The sequence below is a fragment of the Nerophis ophidion genome, linkage group LG05, assembly GCF_033978795.1.
Source record: "Nerophis ophidion isolate RoL-2023_Sa linkage group LG05, RoL_Noph_v1.0, whole genome shotgun sequence".
Lineage (NCBI taxonomy): Eukaryota > Metazoa > Chordata > Actinopteri > Syngnathiformes > Syngnathidae > Nerophis > Nerophis ophidion.
In genome coordinates, this window is record NC_084615.1 from 15,499,378 (window position 1) to 15,521,754 (window position 22,377).

The 22,377-nt window shown below is 40.0% G+C and overlaps 2 protein-coding genes across 5 annotated transcripts in view; both read left to right on the forward strand.

Moving 5' to 3' along the window:
• rom1b (retinal outer segment membrane protein 1b) overlaps positions 1 to 22,377 on the forward strand; it is a 164,699-nt gene that overhangs the window by 74,710 nt on the left and 67,612 nt on the right. The gene's annotated exons all lie outside the window — the stretch shown is intronic.
• Positions 1 to 22,377, forward strand: part of ccdc88b (coiled-coil domain containing 88B) — a 159,054-nt gene that overhangs the window by 33,913 nt on the left and 102,764 nt on the right. For 3 of the 4 annotated variants that reach the window (XM_061900180.1, XM_061900181.1, XM_061900182.1), the window contains 2 exons: positions 2,526 to 2,666; positions 6,200 to 6,336. In XM_061900180.1, coding sequence (XP_061756164.1) covers positions 2,526 to 2,666; positions 6,200 to 6,336 — 278 coding nt within the window. Of the gene's footprint in view, positions 1 to 2,525; positions 2,667 to 4,617; positions 4,626 to 6,199; positions 6,337 to 22,377 lie in introns of those variants that run through there. The other variant, XM_061900183.1, reaches the window with a different exon arrangement.

Below are 22,377 nucleotides of genomic sequence, written 5' to 3' on the forward strand. Positions count from 1 at the left end.
TCACATCTAGTCTTAGACTTAGATTGCTCACATCTAGTCTTAGACTTAGATTGCTCAGATCTAGTGTTGGACTTAGATTGTTACATCTAGTCTTAGACTTAGATTGTTACATCTAGTATTAGACTTAGACAAGATAAAACAATGTAAGTCTAAGACTAGATGTGACAATCTGACACTTGCATAGTTACATCTAGTCTTAGACCTGGATTGGTCACATCTAGTCTTAGACTTTGATTGTTCGCATCTAGTCTTAGCCTTAGATTGGTCACATCTAGTCTTAGACTTACATTGTTTCATCTACTCTTAGACTTACCCTGGTCACATCCAGTCCTGGACTTATATTGTTACATCTCGTCTTAGACTTAGATTGGTCACATCTAGTCTTAGACTTACATTGTTTCATCTACTCTTAAACTTACCCTGGTCACATCCAGTCCTAGACTTATATTGTTACATCCCGTCTTAGACTTAGATTGGTTACATTTAGTCTTAGACTTACCCTGGTCACATCTAGTCCTAGACTTATATTATTACATCTCGTCTTGGACTTAGATTGGTCGCATCTAGTCTTAGACTTGGATTGTTACATCTAGTCTTGGACTTTGATTGTTACATCTAGTCTTAGACTTTGATTGGTCGCATCCAAACTTAGACTTGGATTGGTCACATCTAGTCTTAGACTTAGATTGGTCACATCTAGTTTTAGACTTAGATTGGTCACATCTACTCTTAGACTTAGGTTGTTCACATCTAGTCTTGGACTTAGATTGCTCACATTTAGTCTTAGACCTAGATTGTTACATCTAGTCTTAGACTTAGATTGTTACATCTAGTCTTAGACTTAGATTGTTACATTTAGTCTTAGATTTAGATTGTTACATCTAGTCTCAGACTTAGTTTGGTCACATCTAGTCTTAGACTTAGATTGCTCACATTTAGTCTTAGACTTAGATTGTTACATCTAGTCTTAGACTTAGATTGTTACATTTAGTCTTAGATTTAGATTGTTACATCTAGTCTCAGACTTAGCTTGGTCACATCTAGTCTTAGACTTAGATTGCTCACATCTAGTCTTAGACTTAGATTGCTCACATTTAGTCTTAGACTTAGATTGTTACATCTAGTCTTAGACTTAGATTGTTACATCTAGTCTTAGACTGTGATTGTTACATTGGTCTTAGACTTGGATTGATGACATCTAGTATTAGACTTAGATTGTTACAACTAGTATTAGACTTAGATTGTTACATTTAGTCTTAGATTTAGATTGTTACATCTAGTCTCAGACTTAGCTTGGTCACATCTAGTCTTAGACTTACATTGTTTTATCTTGTCTGACACTTACATTGTTACATCTAGTCTTAGACCTGGATTGGTCACATCAAGTCTTAGACTTGGATTTGTCACATCTAGTCTTAGACTTTGATTGTTCACATCCAGTCTTAGACTTAGATTGGTCACATCCAGTCTTGGCCTTACATTGTTTCATCTCATTTTACACTTACATTGTTACATCTACTCTTAGACTTAGCCTGGTCACATTTAGTCTTAGACTTAGATTGTTACATCTCGTCTTAGACTTAGATTGGTCACACTTAGTCTTAGACTTGAATTGGTCACATCTAGTCTTAGACTTAAATTGGTCACATCTAGTGTTAGACTTAGATTGCTCACATCTAGTCTTAGACTTAGATTGGTCACATCTAGTTTTAGACTTAGATTGGTCACATCTAGTGTTAGACTTAGATTGGTCACATCTAGTTTTAGACTTAGATTGGTCACATCTAGTGTTAGACTTAGATTGGTCACATCTAGTCTTAGACTTAGATTGGTCACATCTAGTCTTAGACTTAGATTGGTCACATCTAGTCTTAGACTTAGATTGGTCACATCTAGTCTTAGACTTATTACATCTAGTGTCAGACTTAGTCTAGTCATATCTAGTCTTAGACTTAGCCTGGTCACATCTAGTCTTAGGCTTACATTGTTACATCTAGTCCTAGACTTGGATTGGTCACAACTAGTCCTAGACTTAGATTGGTCACATCTAATCTTAGACTTAAATTGGTCACATCTAGTGTTTGACTTAGATTGCTCACATCTAGTCTTAGACTTAGATTGGTCACACACCAAGTGAAGTGCAGTCTGCAGTGTGTATCCCCTCCAATAGAGCATGGATGCCAATAGCTCACTAGAAAAAAAACTGGGGCCGGTGAATAATTATCCACATTACAGAGCCAGCATGTTGCAGATCTGCATGAGTGAATCACGCTAACAGCAGGAGGAGTATCCTTGTGTGAAAGTCTTCTCTGCCTCGTAAATCATCACACTGAGGAGGTCTAGCCCCCCACCGCCCCCCACTCTCATGTGTGGAGACATGCACCGCCCGCTCGCTGCTTTAGCTTACATGCTTATTTTATACTTCAAAAATGTCTTCTTACTTGGAGGATTGACTGGTGCGTGTCCCGTTTCACTTGGAGGATTGACTGGTGAGTGTCCCGTGTCTTCTCTTCACCTGACTGCAGGTGACCCAGGACCCTCGCTCCGTGCTGCCGCTCCAGTGGGAGGAGCTGCTGGAGGTGGAGGGTGCAGATCTCAAGCTGGTGTTTGGCTCCATGGCGAAACACATCCAGAGCATGCTGGCCCAGAGAGACACACACCTGGAGGTGCGATGCAAACACAACATAAACACACACCTGGAGGTGCGATGCAAACACAGCATAAACACACACCTGGAGGTGCGATGCAAACACAACATAAACACACACCTGGAGGTGCGATGCAAACACAACATAAACACACACCTGGAGGTGCGATGCAAACACAGCATAAACACACACCTGCAGGTGCGATGCAAACACAACATAAACACACACCTGCAGGTGCGATGCAAACACAACATAAACACACACCTGGAGGTGCGATGCAAACACAGCATAAACACACACCTGGAGGTGCGATGCAAACACAACATAAACACACACCTGCAGGTGCGATGCAAACACAACATAAACACACAGCTGGAGGTGCGATGCAAACACAACATAAACACACACCTGGAGGTGCGATGCAAACACAACATAAACACACACCTGGAGGTGCGATGCAAACACAACATAAACACACAGCTGGAGGTGCGATGCAAACACAACATAAACACACACCTGCAGGTGCGATGCAAACACAACATAAACACACAGCTGGAGGTGCGATGCAAACACAACATAAACACACACCTGGAGGTGCGATGCAAACACAACATAAACACACACCTGGAGGTGCGATGCAAACACAACATAAACACACACCTGCAGGTGCGATGCAAACACAACATAAACACACACCTGCAGGTGCGATGCAAACACAACATAAACACACACCTGGAAGTGCGATGCAAACACAACATAAACACACACCTGCAAGTGCGATGCAAACACAACATAAACACACAGCTGGAGGTGCGATGCAAACACAACATAAACACACACCTGCAGGTGCGATGCAAACACAACATAAACACACCTGGAGGTGCGACGCAAACACAACATAAATACACCTGGAGGTGCGGCGCAAACACAACATAAACACACACCTGGAGGTGCGATGCAGTCACAACATACAAACACCTGGAGGTGCGACGCAAACACAACATACACACACCTGGAGGTGCGACGCAAACACAACATAAACACACCTGGAGGTGCGACGCAAACACAACATAAACACACACCTGCAGGTGCGACGCAAACACAACGTAAACACACACCTGGAGGGGCGATGCAAACACAACATAACCACACACCTGGAGGTGCGACGCAAACACAACAAAAACACACACCTGGAGGTGTGACGCAAACACAACATAAACACACACCTGGAGGTGCGACGCAAACACAACAAAAACACACACCTGGAGGTGTGATGCAAACACAACATAAACACACACCTGCAGGTGTGACGCAAACACAACATAAACACACACCTGGAGGTGCGATGCAAACACAACATAAACACAAACCTGCAGGTGCGACACAAACACAACATAAACACACACCTGGAGGTGCGATGCAAACACAACATAGACACACACCTGGAGGTGCGATGCAAATACAACATAAACACACACTTGCAGGTGCGACGCAAACACAACATAAACACACACCTGGAGGTGCGACGCAAAACAACATAAACACACACCTGGAGTTGCGATGCAAACACAACATAAACACACACCTGGAGGTGCGATGCAAACACAACATAAACACACACCTGGAGGTGCGACGCAAAACAACATAAACACACACCTGGAGTTGCGATGCAAACACAACATAAACACACACCTGGAGGTGCGATGCAGTCACAACATACAAACACCTGGAGGTGCGACGCAAACACATCATACACACACCTGGAGGTGCGACGCAAACACAACATAAACACACCTGGAGGTGCGACGCAAAACAACATAAACACACACCTGGAGGTGCGATGCAAACACAACATAAACACACACCTGCAGGTACGACGCAAACAACATAAACAAACACCTGGAGGTGCGACGCAAACACAACAAAAACACACACTTGGAGGTGTGACGCAAACACAACATAAACACACACCTGGAGGTGCGATGCAAACACAACTTAAACACACACCTGCAAGTTCGATGTTGGTTTTCAGCCTTGCCGCTTACGTGCATTGATTTCTCCAGATTTTCAGAACCTTTTGATGATATTACGGAGCATAGATGGTGAAATCCCTGAATTTCTTGCAATGGCTGCTTGACAAACGTTATTCTCGCCTACTCAGTGGCCGAGTGGTTAGAGTGTCTGCCCTGAGATGGGTAGGTTGTGAGTTCAAACCCCGGCCGAGTCATACCAAAAACTATAAAAATGTGACCTATTAACTCCTTGTCAGGTTCAAACACTGATGACATCTATTAAACAGACAAGAAGCAAGGAATCATGCAGAGACAGAGTTCAATTTAGCTCAATGAGGAGTATGTATTGGGCTGCACTCTTAGTTACAGATCCAACCTTCGCTCTAAGATCCAGGTCCCAGGTGCTCCTCTATTTATTCGGGAGGTCCCTGGTTACATCCCTGAGGCTGCTGCTGAAGGAAGGGGGTAATCTCAGCAGTCCCTGTTAGACACAATACGTGATTATTCAGAAATGCAAATGTGCTGACATTCGTGATATCGCCCTGTCTCTGCTTTGTACTCGATGTTCTGGACACAAACACTGATACGAGACGACTTGCAATCTTGTATTGTCAAGTGGTCTTTTTGCACGGATAGAAAATTACAACTTCAGCACAATTGATAATAACTATAGCAACAGCCTTTAAGCATAAGAGTTGTGTGATAACTTACACATTTTTATTCTAACATAACAGCTTGGCACTCAGCATCAAGGGTTGGAATTGGGGGTTAAATCACCCAAAATTATTCCCTGGCGCGGCCACCGTTGCTGCTCACTGCTCCCCTCACCAAGGAGGTAGGCATTTTGCAGGGAAACATGATTTAATATAAATACTAAAACAAGAACAAACAAAAGGGTACTAACAGAAAGCGCGCACGAGGCGGATAACAAATTAAGAGAGCTAGCATGGGAGCTAGAAAACAAAAAGGAGACGTAGCATGGAAGCTAGCAAAAACAAAAAGGGGATTAGCGTGGAAGCTAGCGGGTAGCGAACAGGAAGACAGAAGTCGTACTTGTAAAATGAAAGAACAAACTGGAAGCAGGGAACAAAAAACAGTAAGCTAAAAACTTCGAACAAATATAGCTTACCGCTACGCTGCAAAGACACGACAAGGTACGACACGACGGGAGCGATAATACATGACAAGCGCGACAAGAAGTGACATCGACAAATCAATAATCCATCACAAACTGGAAGACAAAGCAGGTACACATAGGAGTGGGCTGATTGACACCAGGTGTGGCCAGGTGCCAATCAGCTACAGCTGAGGGGAAACAAAGCCCTCAGGGAGACAAACAGGAAGCTGAACCAAAATAAGAGTGCTGACAGGAACAGGAAATACTAAACACACAGAGGAAAAACTAAAACAGAAACAAACTGTCAGTGGCAAGCCTGACACCTTTCCTAGTTTGTGTTGCCGTAGAAAAGATACGTGGATGTAAAAGTATGTTTACTCTAATACGTTCTGCCACGTGTCCTCCTCCATCTTGTGTCCCAGCGCCTGGCCGAGCTGCGTCGGGAGCGAGAGGCCCACCCTGACTCGCCTCTGGGCGTCCACAGTGAGGAGCCGCTCCAAGGTCTGGCACTGCAGCTGGCAGACAGCAAGGCCAGAGTGCGTCGCCTGAAACAACAACTGTGAGTGTGCACAATCATTCATTCATTCATTCATTCATTCATTCATTCACATCTGCATCACTGCCAGGATGAGCATTTGCTAGGAAACCACATTGAATAAAACCAATATATTATCAAGCCCAGATAAGCGTAAGAAGATGGATGGATGGATTATCACACAGAGAAAAAGTTGTATACACATGTTATACATCAGACTTGTAGGCACCATATGTAAGTACCCAAAATAAAGACTCGACATACAAAGAAATTAAATCGGATCAGAAACATAGGAAACCGCCCATTGAAAATACATGGGTACGGCTAGTAGCTACTATTAGCTAACAGATAGACTTACCAACTCGGCGTAATATCTTAACATCGACACACTCTCTCGTCGCAACTTGGCCCTGATGGTCGGCACCTATAAGTTTACAATTAGTTGTAAAATGTTGGACGCTTGTTTTTTACGATATGCAGGCAAACGACAACTTTAAAACATACAGGCTTAGCTACGGCACCTGGAAGCCATCTTGGTATAGACGATCACAGTCCCTCCTCACGAATGTTGGTGCGAGCGCACCAGCAGCAGACGGTACGGAAAATAAATAAATAAATAAAACGTCTCCCTCACTGTGTCTTTCCGGCGCAGCGGTTCTTTGAAGGCTGATCAAATCAAAACCGTAGCAGTAGTTAAAACTCTTTCATCAACTTTTAATCAGAAGGGTTCAATCGCTCTCCTGTGGTAGTTTGAAGCCGACACGACAAACGCGCTCAGAGGAGATAATTTTTGAAAAAGGTGACCGTTTTTACAAAACTTTTGTTTTGAAGGGGGAATTGCCAACTTCCTGTTGATTTTTGCTGTAGGTCTAAGTGAAACCTACACAGAGGTTTTTGTTTCATGTCTCTCCGACATTCCTATCGGGAGTTACAAGCAGTCTTGTCTGTGTTTTCTTCCTAGGAGATGCTAGAGCGCAATTTTTAGTTTTGGGGTTTGATTTTTTATTAAATCGCAATTTTCGCCAGTCCTGATGTGTGTCCCCAGTTTTGTGAGTTTTGAAGCATTTTAAGGGGGTTAAATTACAGCTCAAAGAGGCAAAAATGACATTTTTTAGGAAACTAATGTTTTGAAGGGGTTTTTGCCAACTTCCTGCGGATTTTTGCTGAAGGAGGTCAGTGTATGAAATCTAGGTCTAAGTCAGAGCTACATAGAAGTTTTTGTTTCAGGTCTCTACGACATTCCTAACGGAAGTTACAAGCAGTTTTGTCTGTGTTATTCGTAGGGGGCGCTAGAGCGCGATTTTGAGTTTGCGGTTTGGTTTTTTATTAGATCGCAATTTTCGCCGGTCCTGATGTGTGTGTCCAGTTTGGTGAGTTTTGAAGCATTCTAAAGGGGTCGATTTACAGCTCAAAGAGGCAAAAATGAAATTTTTTAAGAAGCTTTTGTTTTGAAAGTTTTTTTTCCAACTTCCTGTTGATTTTTGCTGAAGGAGGTCAGAGTATGAAATCTAGGTCTAAGTCAGACCTACATAGAGGTTTTTGTTTCAGGTCTCTACGACATTCCTAACGGAAGTTACACGCAGTTTTGTCTGTTTTATTCCTAGGGGGCGCTAGAGCACCATTTTGAGTTTTGGGGTTTGGTTTTTTGATTAGATCGCAATTTTCGCCAGTCCTGATATGTGTGTCCAGTTTGGTGAGTTTTGAAGCATTTCGAGGGGGTCAAATTACAGCTCAAAGAGGCAAAAATGACATTTTTTAAGAAGCTTTTGTTTTGAAGGTTTTTTTTCCAACTTCCTGTTGATTTTTGCTGGAGGTCAGTGTATGAAATGTAGGTCTAAGTCTTATATACCTAGAAGTTTTTGTTTCATGTCTCTCTGACATTCCTAACGGAAGTTACAAGCAGTTTTGTCTGTGTTTTCTTCCTAGGAGCATTTTTGTCTGTTTTATTCCTAGGGGGCGCTAGAGCGTAATTTTGAGTTTTGGTGTTTGGTTTTTTATTAGATCGAAATTTTCGCCAGTTCTGATGTGTGTGTTCAGTTTGGTGAGGTTTGGAGCATTTTAAGGGGGTCTTGTTGATTTTCGCTGAAGGAGGTCAGTGTATGAAATCTAGGTCTAAGTCTGACCTACGTAGAGGTTTTTGTTCATGTTTGTACGACATTCCTAACGGAAGTTACAAAAAGTTTTGTCTGTGTTTTCTTCCTAGGAGCATTTTTGTCCGTGTTTTATTCCTACGGGCCGCTAGAGCGCAATTTTGAGTTTTAGGATTTGTTTTTTTATTAGATCGCAATTTTTGCCAGTCCTGATGTGTGTGTTCAGTTTGGTGAGTTTTGAAACATTTTAAGGGGGTCGAATTACAGCTCAAAAAGGCAAAAATGAAATTTTTTAGGACGCTTTTGTTTTGAAGGGGTTTTTGCCAACTTCCTGCGGATTTTTTGCTGAAGGAGGTCAGTGTATGAAATGTAGGTCTAAGTCAGACCTACATAAAGGTTTTTGTTTCAGGTCTCTACGACATTCCTAACGGAAGTTACAAGCAGTTTTGTCTGGGTTTTTTCCTAGGGGGCACTAGAGCACAATTTGGAGTTTTGGGGTTTGGTTTTTTATTAGATCGACATTTTTGCCAGTCCTGATGTGTGTGTCCAGTTTTGTGAGTTTTGAATCATTTTAAGGGGGTTAAATTACAGCTCATAGAGGCAAAAATTACATTTTTTAAGAAGTTTTTGTTTTGAAGGTTTTTTTTCCAACTTCCTGTTGATTTTTGCTGAAGGAGGTCAGAGTATAAAATCTAGGTCTAAGTCAGACCTACATAGAGGTTTTTGTTCATGTTTCTCTGACATTCCTAGCGGAAGTTCCAAGCAGTTTTGTTTGTGTTTTTTCTTAGGGGGCGTAATTCTGAGTTTTGGGGTTTGATTTTTTTTAGATGGCAATTTTTGCCAGTCCTGATGTGTGTGTAAAATTTGGTGAGTTTTGAAGCATCTTAAGGGGGTCAAATTACAGCTCAAAGAGGCAAAAATGACATTTTTTAGGAAGCTTTTGTTTTAAAGGTGTTTTTGCCAACTTCTTGTTGATTTTCACTGAAGGAGGTCAGTGTATGAAATCTAGGTCTAAGTCTGACCTACGTAGAGGTTTTTGTTCATGTTTCTACGACATTCCTAACAGAAGTTACAAGCAGTTTTGTCTGTGTTTTCTTCCTAGGAGCATTTTTGTCTGTGTTTTATTCCTAGGGGGCGCTAGAGCGCAATTTTGAGTTTTAGGATTTGTTTTTTTATTAGATTGCAATTTTTGCCAGTCCTGATGTTTGTGTAACATTTTGTGAGTTTTGAAGCATTTTAAGGGGGTCAAATTACAGCTCAAAGAGGCAAAAATGCCTTTTTTTAGGAAGCTTTTGTTTTGAAGGGGTTTTTGCCAACTTCTTGTTGATTTTCGCTGAAGGAGGTCAGTGTATGAAATTTAGGTCTAAGTCTGACTTACATAGAGGTTTTTGTTCATGTTTCTACGACATTCCTAACAGAAGTTACAAGCAGTTTTGTCTGTGTTTTCTTCCTAGGAGCATTTTTGTCTGTGTTTTATTCCTAGGGGGTGCTAGAGAGCAATTTTGAGTTTTAGGATTTGTTTTTTTATTAGATCGCAATTTTTGCCAGTCCTGATGTGTGTGTTCAGTTTGGTGAGTTTTGAATCATTTTAAGGGGGTCAAATTACAGCTCAAAGAGGCAAAAATGACATTTTTTAGGATGCTTTTGTTTTGAAGGGGTTTTTGCCAACTTCCTGCGGATTTTTTGCTGAAGGAGGTCAGTGTATGAAATGTAGGTCTAAGTCAGACCTACATAAAGGTTTTTGTTTCAGGTCTCTACAACATTCCTAGCGGAAGTTACAAACAGTTTTGTCTGTGTTTTTTCCTAGGGGGCACTAGAGAACAATTTTGAGTTTATGGGTCTGGTTTTTTATTATATCGCAATTTTTGCCAGTCCTGATGTGTGTGTCCAGTTTGGTGAGTTTTGAAGCATTTTAAGGGGGTCAAATTACAGCTCAAATAGGCAAAAATTACATTTTTTAAGAAGCTTTTGTTTTGAAGGTTTTTTTTCCAACTTCCTGTTGATTTTTGCTGAAGGAGGTCAGAGTATGAAATTTAGGTCTAAGTCTAAGTCAGACCTACATAGAGGTTTTTGTTCATGTTTCTACGACATTCCTAATGGAAGTTCCAAGCAGTTTTGTTTGTGTTTTTTCCTAGGGGGCGTAATTCTGAGTTTTGGGGTTTGATTTTTTTTAGATGGCAATATTTGCCAGTTCTGATGTGTGTGTAAAATTTGGTGAGTTTTGAAGCATCTTAAGGGGGTCAAATTACAGCTCAAAGAGGCAAAAATGACATTTTTTAGGAAGATTTTGTTTTGAAGGGGTTTTTGCCAACTTCTTGTTGATTTTCGCTGAAGGAGGTCAGTGTATGAAATCTAGGTCTAAGTCTGACCTACGTAGAGGTTTTTGTTCATATTTCTACGACATTCCTAACAGAAGTTACAAGCAGTTTTGTCTGTGTTTTCTTCCTAGGAGCATTTTTGTCTGTGTTTTATTCCTAGGGGGCGCTAGAGCGCAATTTGAGTTTTAGGATTTGTTTTTTTACTAAATTGCAATTTTTGCCAGTCCTGATGTGTGTGTTCAGTTTGGTGAGTTTTGAATCATTTTAAGGGGGTCAAATTACAGCTCAAAGAGGCAAAAATGACATTTTTTAGGATGCTTTTGTTTTGAAGGGGTTTTTGCCAACTTCCTGCGGATTTTTTGCTGAAGGAGGTCAGTGTATGAAATGTAGGTCTAAGTCAGACCTACATAAAGGTTTTTGTTTCAGGTCTCTACAACATTCCTAGCGGAAGTTACAAGCAGTTTTGTCTGTGTTTTTTCCTAGGGGGCACTAGAGAACAATTTTGAGTTTATGGGTTTGGTTTTTTATTATGTCACAATTTTTGACAGTCCTGATGTGTGTGTCCAGTTTGGTGAGTTTTGAAGCATTTTAAAGGGGTCAAATTACAGCTCAAAGAGGCAAAAATTACATTTTTAAGAAGCTTTTGTTTTGAAGGTTTTTTTTTCCAACCTTCTGTTGATTTTTGCCGAAGGAGGTCAGAGTATGAAATCTAGGTCTAAGTCAGACCTACATAGAGGTTTTTGTTCATGTTTCTACGACATTCCTAACGGAAGTTCCAAGCAGTTCTGTTTGTGTTTTTTCCTAGGGGGCGTAATTATGTGTTTTGGGGTTTGATTTTTTTTTAGATGGAAATTTTTGCCAGTCCTGATGTGTGTGTAAAATTTGGTGAGTTTTGAAGCATTTTAAGGGGGTCAAATTACAGCTCAAAGAGGCAAAAATGACATTTTTTAGGAAGCTTTTGTTTTGAAGGGGTTTTTGCTAACTTCTTGTTGATTTTCGCTGAAGGAGGTTATTGAATGAAATGTAGGTCTAAGTCTTATCTACCTAGAGGTTTTTGTTTCATGTCTCTCTGAAATTCCTAACAGAAGTTACAAGCAGTTTTGTCTGTGTTTTCTTCCTAGGAGCATTTTTGTCTGTGTTTTATTCCTAGGGGGGGCTAGACCGCAATTTTGAGTTTTAGGATTTGTTTTTTTATTAGATCGCAATTTTTGCCAGTCCTGATGTGTGTGTTCAGTTTGGTGAGTTTTGAATCATTTTAAGGGGGTCAAATTACAGCTCAAAGAGGCAAAAATGACATTTTTAGGATGCTTTTGTTTTGAAGGGGTTTTTTGCCAACTTCCTGCGGATTTTTTGCTGAAGGAGGTCAGTGTATGAAATATAGGTCTAAGACAGACCTACATAAATGTTTTTGTTTCAGGTCTCTACGACATTCCTAGTGGAAGTTACAAGCAGTTTTGTCTGTGTTTTTTCCTAGGGGGCGCAAGAGCACAATTTTGAGTTTTGGGGTTTGTTTTTTTATTAGATCTTAATTTTTGCCAGTCCTGATGTGTGTGTCCAGTTTGGTGAGTTTTGAAGCATTTTAATGGGGTCAAATTACAGCTCAAAGAGGCAAAAATTACATTTTTTAGGAAGCTTTTGTTTTGAAGGGGTTTTTGCCAACTTTTTGTTGATTTTCGCTGAAGGAGGTCAGTGTATGAAATCTACGTCTAAGTCTGACCTACGTAGAGGTTTTTGTTCATGTTTCTACGACATTCCTAACAGTTACAAGCAGTTTTGTCTGTGTTTTCTTCCTAGGAGCATTTGTGTCTGTGTTTTATTCCTAGGGGGGGCTAGAGCGCAATTTTGAGTTTTAGGATTTGTTTTTTTATTAGATCGCAATTTTTGCCAGTCCTGATGTGTGTGTTCAGTTTGGTGAGTTTTGAAGCATTTTAAGGGGGTCAAATTACAGCTCAAAGAGGCAAAAATGACATTTTTAGGATGCTTTTGTTTTGAAGGGGTTTTTGCCAACTTCCTGCGGATTTTTCGCTGAAGGAGGTCAGTGTATGAAATGTAGGTCTAAGATAGACCTACATAAATGTTTTTGTTTCAGGTCTCTACGACATTCCTAGCGGATGTTACAAGCAGTTTTGTCTGTGTTTTTTCCTAGGAGGCGTTAGAGCACAATTTTGAGTTTTGGGGTTTGGTTTTTTATTAGACCTTAATTTTTGCCAGTCCTGATGTGTGTGTCCAGTTTGGTGAGTTTTGAAGCATTTTAAGGGGGTCAAATTACAGCTCAAAGAGGCAAAAATGACATTTTTTAGGAAGCTTTTGTTTTGAAGGGGTTTTTGCCAACTTCTTGTTGATTTTCGCTGAATGAGGTCAGTGTATGAAATCTACGTCTAAGTCTGACCTAAGTAGATGCTTTTGTTCATGTTTCTACGACATTCCTAACAGAAGTTACAAGCAGTTTTGTCTGTGTTTTCTTCCTAGGAGCATTTGTGTCTGTGTTTTATTCCTAGGGGGGGCTAGAGCGCAATTTTGAGTTTTAGGATTAGTTTTTTTACTAGATTGCAATTTTTGCCAGTCCTGATGTGTTTGTTCGGTTTGGTGATTTTGAAGCATTTTAAGGGGGTCAAATTACAGCTCAAAGAGGCAAAAATTACATTTTTTAGGATGCTTTTGTTTAGAAAGGGGTTTTTGCCAACTTCCTGCGGATTTTTTGCTGAAGGAGGTCAGTGTATTAAATCTAGGTCTAAGTCAGACCTACATAAAGGTTTTTGTTTCAGGTCTCTACGACATTCCTAGCAGAAGTTACAAGCAGTTTTGTCTGTGTTTTTTCCTAGGGGGCACTAGAGAACAATTTTGAGTTTATGGGTTTGGTTTTTTATTATATCGCAATTTTTGCCAGTCCTGATGTGTGTGTCCAGTTTGGTGAGTTTTGAAGCATTTTAAGGGGGTCAAATTACAGCTCAAAGAGGCAAAAATGACATTTTTTAGGATGCTTTTGTTTTGAAGGGCTTTTTGCCAATTTCCTGCGGATTTTTTGCTGAAGGAGGTCAGTGTATGAAATGTAGGTCTAAGTCAGACCTACATAAAGGTTTTTGTTTCAGGTCTCTACGACATTCCCAGCGGAAGTTACAAGCAGTTTTGTCTGTGTTTTTTCCTAGGGGGCACTAGAGCACAATTTTGAGTTTTGGGGTTTGGTTTTTTATTATATCGCAATTTTTGCCAGTCCTGATGTGTGTGTCCAGTTTGGTGAGTTTTGAAGCATTTTAAGGGGGTCAAATTACAGCTCAAAGAGGCAAAAATTACATTATTTAAGAAGCTTTTGTTTTAAAGGTTTCTTTTCCAACTTCCTGTTGATTTTTGCTGAAGGAGGTCAGTGTATGAAATCTAAGTCTAAGTCAGACCTACATAGAGGTTTTTGTTCATGTTTCTACGACATTCCTAACGGAAGTTACAAGCAGTTCTCTTTGTGTTTTTTCCTAGGGGGCGTAATTCTGAGTTTTGGGGTTTTATTTTTTTTTAGATGGCAATTTTTGCCAGTCCTGATGTGTGTGTAAAATTTGGTGAGTGTGAAGCATTTTAAGGGGGTCAAATTACAGCTCAAAGAGGCAAAAATTACATTTTTAGGAAGCTTTTGTTTTGAAGGGTTTTTTGCCAACTTCCTGCGGATTTTTTGCTGAAGGAGGTCATTGTATGAAATGTAGGTCTAAGTCAGACCTACATAGAGGTTTTTGTTCATGTTTCTACGACATTCCTAACGGAAGTTACAAGCAGTTCTGTTTGTGTTTTTTCCTAGGGGGCATAATTCTGAGTTTTCGGGTTTTTATTTTTTTTTAGATGGCAATTTTTGCCAGTCCTGATGTGTGTGTAAAATTTGGTGAGTTTTGAAGCATTTCAAGGGGGTCAAATTACAGCTCAAAGAGGCAAAAATGACATTTTTTAGGAAGCTTTTGTTTTGAAGGGGTTTTTGCCAACTTCTTGTTGATTTTCGCTGAAGGAGGTCAGTGTATGAAATCTAGGTCTAAGTCTGACCTACGTAGAGGTTTTTGTTCATGTTTCTACGACATTCCTAACAGAAGTTACAAGCAGTTTTGTCTGTGTTTTCTTCCAAGGAGCATTTTTTTCTGTGTTTTATTCCTAGGGGGCGCTAGAGCGCAATTTTGAGTTTTAGGATTTGTTTTTTATTAGATCGCAATTTTTGCCAGTCCTGATGTGTGTGTTCAGTTTGGTGAGTTTTGAAGCATTTTAAGGGGGTCAAATTACAGCTCAAAGAGGCAAAAATGACATTTTTTAGGATGCTTTTGTTTTGAAGGGGTTTTTGCCAACTTCCTGCGGATTTTTTGCTGAAGGAGGTCAGTGTATGAAATCTAGGTCTAAGTCAGACCTACATAAAGGTTTTTGTTTCAGGTCTCTACGACATTCCCAGCGGAAGTTACAAGCAGTTTTGACTGTGTTTTTTCCTAGGGGGCACTAGAGCACAATTTTGAGTTTTGGGGTTTGGTTTTTTATTAGATCGCAATTTTTGCCAGTCCTGATGTGTGTGTCCAGTTTGGTGAGTTTTGAAGCATTTTAAGGGGGTCAAATTACAGCTCAAAGAGGCAAAAATTACATTATTTAAGAAGCTTTTGTTTTGAAGGTTTCTTTTCCAACTTCCTGTTGATTTTTGCTGAAGGAGGTCAGTGTATGAAATCTAAGTCTAAGTCAGACCTACATAGAGGTTTTTGTTCATGTTTCTACGACATTCCTAACGGAAGTTACAAGCAGTTCTCTTTGTGTTTTTTCCTAGGGGGCGTAATTCTGAGTTTTGGGGTTTTATTTTTTTTTAGATGGCAATTTTTGCCAGTCCTGATGTGTGTGTAAAATTTGGTGAGTTTTGAAGCATTTTAAGGGGGTCAAATTACAGCTCAAAGAGGCAAAAATTACATTTTTAGGAAGCTTTTGTTTTGAAGGGTTTTTTGCCAACTTCCTGCGGATTTTTTGCTGAAGGAGGTCATTGTATGAAATGTAGGTCTAAGTCAGACCTACATAAAGGTTTTTGTTTCAGGTCTCTACGACATTCCTAGCGGAAGTTACAAGCAGTTTTGTCTTTGTTTTTTCCTAGGGGGCACTAGAGCACAATTTTGAGTTTTGGGGTTTGGTTTTTTATTAGATCGCAATTTTTGCCAGTCCTGATGTGTGTGTCCAGTTTGGTGAGTTTTGAAGCATTTTAAGGGGGTCAAATTACAGCTCAAAGAGGCAAAAATTACATTTTTTAAAAGCTTTTGTTTTGAAGGTTTCTTTTCCAACTTCCTGTTGATTTTTGCTGAAGGAGGTCAGAGTATGAAATCTAGGTCCAAGTCAGACCTACATAGAGGTTTTTGTTCATGCTTCTACGACATTCCTAACGGAAGTTCCAAGCAGTTCTGTTTGTGTTTTTTCCTAGGGGGCGTAATTCTGAGTTTTCGGGTTTTTATATTTTTTTAGATGGCTATTTTTGCCAGTCCTGATGTGTGTGTAAAATTTGGTGAGTTTTGAAGCATTTTAAGGGGGTCAAATTACAGCTCAAAGAGGCAAAAATTACATTTTTTAGGAAGCTTTTGTTTTGAAGTGGTTTTTGCCAACTTCTTGTTGATTTTCGCTGAAGGAGGTCAGTGTATGAAATCTAGGTCTAAGTCTGACCTACGTAGAGGTTTTTGTTCATGTTTCTACGACATTCTTAACAGAAGTTACAAGCAGTTTTGTCTGTGTTTTCTTCCTAGGAGCATTTTTTCCTGTGTTTTATTCCTAGGGGGCGCTAGAGCGCAATTTTGAGTTTCAGGATTTGTTTTAAATTATATCGCAATTTTTGCCAGTCCTGATGTGTGTGTTCAGTTTGGTGAGTTTTGAAACCTTTTAAGGGGGTCGAATTACAGCTCAAAGAGGCAAAAATGACATTTTTTAGGATGTTTTTTTTTTGAAGGGGTTTTTGCCAACTTCCTGCGGATTTTTTGCTGAAGGAGGTCAGTGTATGAAATGTAGGTCTAAGTCAGACCTACATAAAGGTTTTTGTTTCAGGTCTCTACGACATTCCTAGCGGAAGTTACAAGCAGTTTTGTCTGTGTTCTTTCCTAGGGGGCGCTAGAGCACAATTTTGAGTTTTGGGGTTTGGTTTTTTATTAGATCTTAATTTTTGCCAGTCCTGATGTGTGTGTCCAGTTTGGTGAGTTTTGAAGCATTTTAAGGGGGTCAAATTACAGCTCAAAGAGGCAAAAATTAAATTTTTTAAGAAGCTTTTGTTTTGAAGGTTTTTTTGCCAACTTCCCTTTGATTTTTGCTGAAGAAGGTCAGAGTATGAAATCTAGGTCTAAGTCAGACCTATGTAGAGGTTTTTGTTCATGTTTCTACGACATTCCTCTACGGACGTTCCAAGCAGTTTTGTTTGTGTTTTTTCCTAGGGGGCGTAATTTTGAGTTTTGGGGTTTGATTTTCTTTTAGATGGCAATTTTTGCCAGTCCTGATGTGTGTGTAAAATTTGGTGAGTTTTGAAGCATGTTAAGGGGGTCAAATTACAGCTCAAAGAGGCGGCGAAATAATAATAATAAATACAAAAAAAAAAGAATAAAACTTTAGAAATACAATAGGGTCCCTTGTCCCAAAGGGACATCCGGTACCTAAAAAAAATATATATAATAAAACCTTAGAAATACAATAGGGTCTTCTGTCCCGAAGGGACATTCGGTTCCTTAAAAAAAACAACAAAAAAAACTTAGAAAAACAATAAGGTGTTCTGTCCCAAAGGGACATTCGATCCCTAATAAAGAATACAACCTTAGAAATACAATAAGGTCTTCTGTCCCAAAGGGACATTCGGTTCCTTAAAAAAAACCAAAAAAAAAAAACCTTAGAAATACAATAGGGTCCTCTGTCCCAAAGGGACATTCGGTTCCTTAAAAAACAACAACAATAAAACCTTAGAAATACAATAGGGTCCTCTGTCCCAAAGGGTCATTCGGTCCCTAAAAAAAAGAATAAAACCTTAGAAATACAATAGGGTCTTCTGTCCCAAAGGGACATCCGGTTCCTTAAAAAAAAAGAATAAAACCTTAGAAATACAATAGGGTCCTCTTTCCCGAAGGGACATTCGGTTCCTTAAAAAAAAAGAATAAAACCTTAGAAATACAATAGGTTCCTCTGTCCCAAAGGGACATTCGGTCCCTAAAATAAAAATAAAATCTTAGAAATACAATAGGGTCTTCTGTCCCAAAGGGACATTCGGTTCCTTAAAAAAAAAAAAAAACTAAAACCTTAGAAATACAATAGGGTCCTCTGTCCCAATGGGACATTCGGTTCCTACAAAAAAATAAAAATAAAACTTTAGAAATACAATAGGGTCCTCTGTCCCAAAGGGACATTCAGTTCCTTAAAAAAAATAAAAATAAAACCTTAGAAATACAATAGGGTCCTTCGTCCCAAAGGGACATTCGGTTCCTTAAAAAATAATAATAAAATAAAACCTTAGAAATACAATGGGGTCTTCTGTCCCAAAGGGACATTCGTTCCCTAATAAAGAATAAAAGCTTAGAAATACAAAAGGGTCCTCTGTCCCAAAGGGACATTCGGTTCCTTAAAATCAATAAAAATAAAACCTTAGAAATACAATAGGGTCCTCTGTCCCAAAGGGATATTCGGTTCCTTAAAAAAAAATAAAAAAATAAAACCTTAGAAATACAATGGGGTCTTCTGTCCCAAAGGGACATTCGGTCCCTAATAAAGAATAAAAGCTTAGAAATACAAAAGGGTCCTCTGTCCCAAAGGGGCATTCGGTTCCTTAAAAAAAAAAGAATAAAACCTTAGAAATACAATAGGGTCCTCTGTCCCAAAGGGACATTCGGTCCCTAATAAAGAATAAAACCTTAGAAATACAACAGGGTCTTCTGTCTCAAAGGGACATTCAGTCCCTAAAAAAAAAATAAAAAAAATAAAACCTTGGAAATACAATGGGGTCTTCTGTCCCAAAGGGACATTTGGTCCCTAATAAAGAATAAAACCTTAGAAATACAATAGGGTCCTCTGTCCCAAAGGGACATTCGGTTCTTTAAAAAAAAAAAAAAAAAAAAAACCTAAGAAATACAATAGGGACCTCTCTCCCAAAGGGACATTGGGTTCCTTAAAAAAAATAAAAATAAAACTTTAGAAATACAATAGGGTCTTCTGTCCCAAAGGGACATTCGGTCCCTGATAAAGAATACAACCTTAGAAATACAATAGGGTCCTCTGTCCCAAAGGGACATTCGGTCCCTAAAAAAATAAATAAATAAAACCTTAGAAATACAATAGGGTCCTCTGTCCCAAAGGGACATTTGGTCCCTAAAAAAATGAATAAATACAACCTTAGAAATACAATAGGGTCTTATGTCCCAAAGGGACATTCGGTCCCTAATAAAGAATAAAAACCTTAGAAATACAATAGGGTCCTCTGTCCCAAAGGGACATTCGGTTCCTTAAAAAAAATAAAAATAAAGCCTTAGAAATACAATATCAATCAATCAATCAATGTTTACTTATATAGCCCTAAATCATTAGTGTCTCAAAGGGCTGCACAAACCACTACGACATCCTCGGTAGGCCCACATAAGGGCAAGGAAAACTCACACCCAGTGGGACGTCGGTGACAATGATGACTATGAGAACCTTGGAGAGGAGGAAAGCAATGGATGTCGAGCGGGTCTAACATGATACTGTAAAAGTTCAATCCATAATGGATCCAACACAGTTGCGAGAGTCCAGTCCAAAGCGGATCCAACACAGCAACAAGAGTCCCGTTCACAGCGGAGCCAGCAGGAAACCATCCCAAGCGGAGGCGGATCAGCAGCGCAGAGATGTCCCCAGCCGATACACAGGCAAGCAGTACATGGCCACCGGATCGGACCGGACCCCTTCCACAAGGGAGAGTGGGACATAGGAGAAAAAGAAAAGAAATGGCAGATCAACTGGTCTAAAAAGGGAGTCTATTTAAAGGCTAGAGTATACAAATGACTTTTAAGGTGAGACTTAAATGGTTCTACTGTGGTGGCATCTCGAACTGTTACCGGGAGGGCATTCCAGAGTACTGGAGCCCGAACGGAAAAAGCTCTATAGCCCGCAGACTTTTTTTGCGCTTTGGGAATCACTAATAAGCCGGAGTCCTTTGAACGCAGATTTCTTGCCGGGACATATGGTACAATACAATCGGCAAGATAGGATGGAGCTAGACCGTGTAGTATTTTATACGTAAGTAGTAAAACCTTAAAGTCACATCTTAAGTGCACAGGAAGCCAGTGCAGGTGAGCCAGTACAGGCGTAATGTGATCAAACTTTCTTGTTCTTGTCAAAAGTCTAGCAGCCGCATTTTCTACCAACTGTAATCTTTTAATGCTAGACATGGGGAGACCCGAAAATAATACGTTACAGTAGTCGAGGCGAGACGTAACAAACGCATGGATAATGATCTCAGCGTCTTTAGTGGACAGAATGGAGCGAATTTTAAGCGATATTGCGGAGATGAAAGAAGGCCGTTTTAGTAACGCTTTTAATGTGTGCCTCAAAGGAGAGAGTTGGGTCGAAGATAATACCCAGATTCTTTACCTTGTCGCCTTGTTTAATTGTTTGGTTGTCAAATGTTAGAGTTGTATTATTGAATAGAGGTCGGTGTCTAGCAGGACCGATAATCAGCATTTCCGTTTTTTGGGCGTTGAGTTGCAAAAAGTTAGCGGACATCCATTGTTTAATTTCATTAAGACACGCCTCCAGCTGACAACAATCCGGCGTGTTGGTCAGCTTTAGGGGCATGTAGAGGTGGGTGTCATCAGCATAACAGTGAAAGCTAACACCGTATTTGCGTATGATCTCACCTAGCGGCAGCATGTAGATGCTGAAGAGTGCAGGGCCAAGGACCGAACCCTGGGGAACCCCACACGTTACCTTAACGTAGTCCGAGGTCACATTGTTATGGGAGACACACTGCATCCTATCAGTAAGATAAGAGTTAAACCAAGACAGGGCTAAGTCTCACATACCAATTCGTGTTTTGTTACGTTCTAATAAAATATTATGATCGACGGTATCGATAGCAGCGCTAAGATCGAGGAGCAGCAACATAGATGACGCATCAGAATCCATCGTTAGCAATAGATCATTAGTCATTTTTGCGAGGGCTGTCTCCGTGGAGTGATTTGCCCTAAAACCAGATTGAAAGGTTTCACATAGATTGTTAGACGCTAAGTGTTCATTTAACTGCTCCGCAACAATTTTTTCGAGGATTTTTGAAATAAAGGGAGGGTGAGACACCGGTCGGTAGTTTACCATGAGGTCAGGATCGAGGTTAGGTCTTTTAAGAAGAGGATGAATAACCGCTTTTTTGAATGCTAGGGGAACAGTGCCCGAGGAAAGTTATACGTTTATAATATTTAGCACTGATGGACCTAATAATACAAAGAGCTCCTTGATCAGTTTCCCAGGAAGAGGGTCAAGTAAACATGTTGTTTGTCTTATTCCATTTACACGTTGTAACAATTCCTCTAATGTTATTTCCTCAAAACGAGAGAAACTATTTTGGAGGGCTGTATCCGCCGTATATACCATCGTATCAGTGTTAATAGAACCCCGTTGTAGCTGGGATGCATTGTCTTTAATCTCCTTTCTAATGACTTCAATTTTCTTACTAAAGAATTGCATAAAGTCATCAGCTGAGTGGGTGGAGCTACTGGAAGGGGTCCCTTGTTGGGTTAGCGATGCTACCGTACTAAACAAAAATTTAGGATCGTTTTTATTACGGTGGATGAGATTTGAGTAATATTTAGCTTTAGCTAAGGTAAGCATGCGTTTATAAGTTATTAAACCATCACTCCATGCTTGATGGTGCACCTCAAGTTTAGTCGTGCGCCATTTGCGTTCCAGTTTTTTACATAATCATTTCTGAGCTCTAGTTTCTTCTGTAAACCACGGGGTGCGCTTTTTTGGAGCCTTTTTTAACTTTAGCGGTGCTATGTTATCAATGGTTTCGCGCAGGGTGTCGTTAAAGTTGTTAGTGAGGTTATCAATAGAGCCCACATATTTTGGGAATGGTGCCATTACCGAGGGCAGTAGGTCAGCAAGAGTTGTCGTTGTGGCCGTATTAATGTTGCGGCTGCTATAGCAGTTATTATTATTATTAGTTTGACGAACATGCGTCTGAACCTCGAATTTTATAAGGTAATGATCGGACAATACTTTAGTATACGGGAGTATCGTAACTTTGGAAACGGTGATACCCCTGACAAGCATTAGGTCTATCGTATTACCGTTGCGATGCGTGGGTTCATTTATTATTTGTGTGAGACCCCAGCTATCAATTATAGTCTTGAGCGCTACGCACGGTGGGTCCGATGGGGTATTCATATGGATATTAAAGTCCCCCATTATGATTATATTATCGGCGTGTGTCACTAGATCAGCAACAAACTCTGAGAATTCATTGATAAAGTCCGAATAGGGCCCTGGGGGGCGGTAGATAACAGCCAGGTGTAGAGGCAGCGGTGTGACAGACCTCATAGTAAGCACCTCAAACGATTTATATTTATTATTTATGTTAGGACTAAGGTTAAAGTTTTCGTTGTATATTAGTGCGACCCCTCCACCCCTTTTAAGAGGACGGGCAATATGCGCATGTGTAAAGTTAGGAGGACATGCCTCATTTA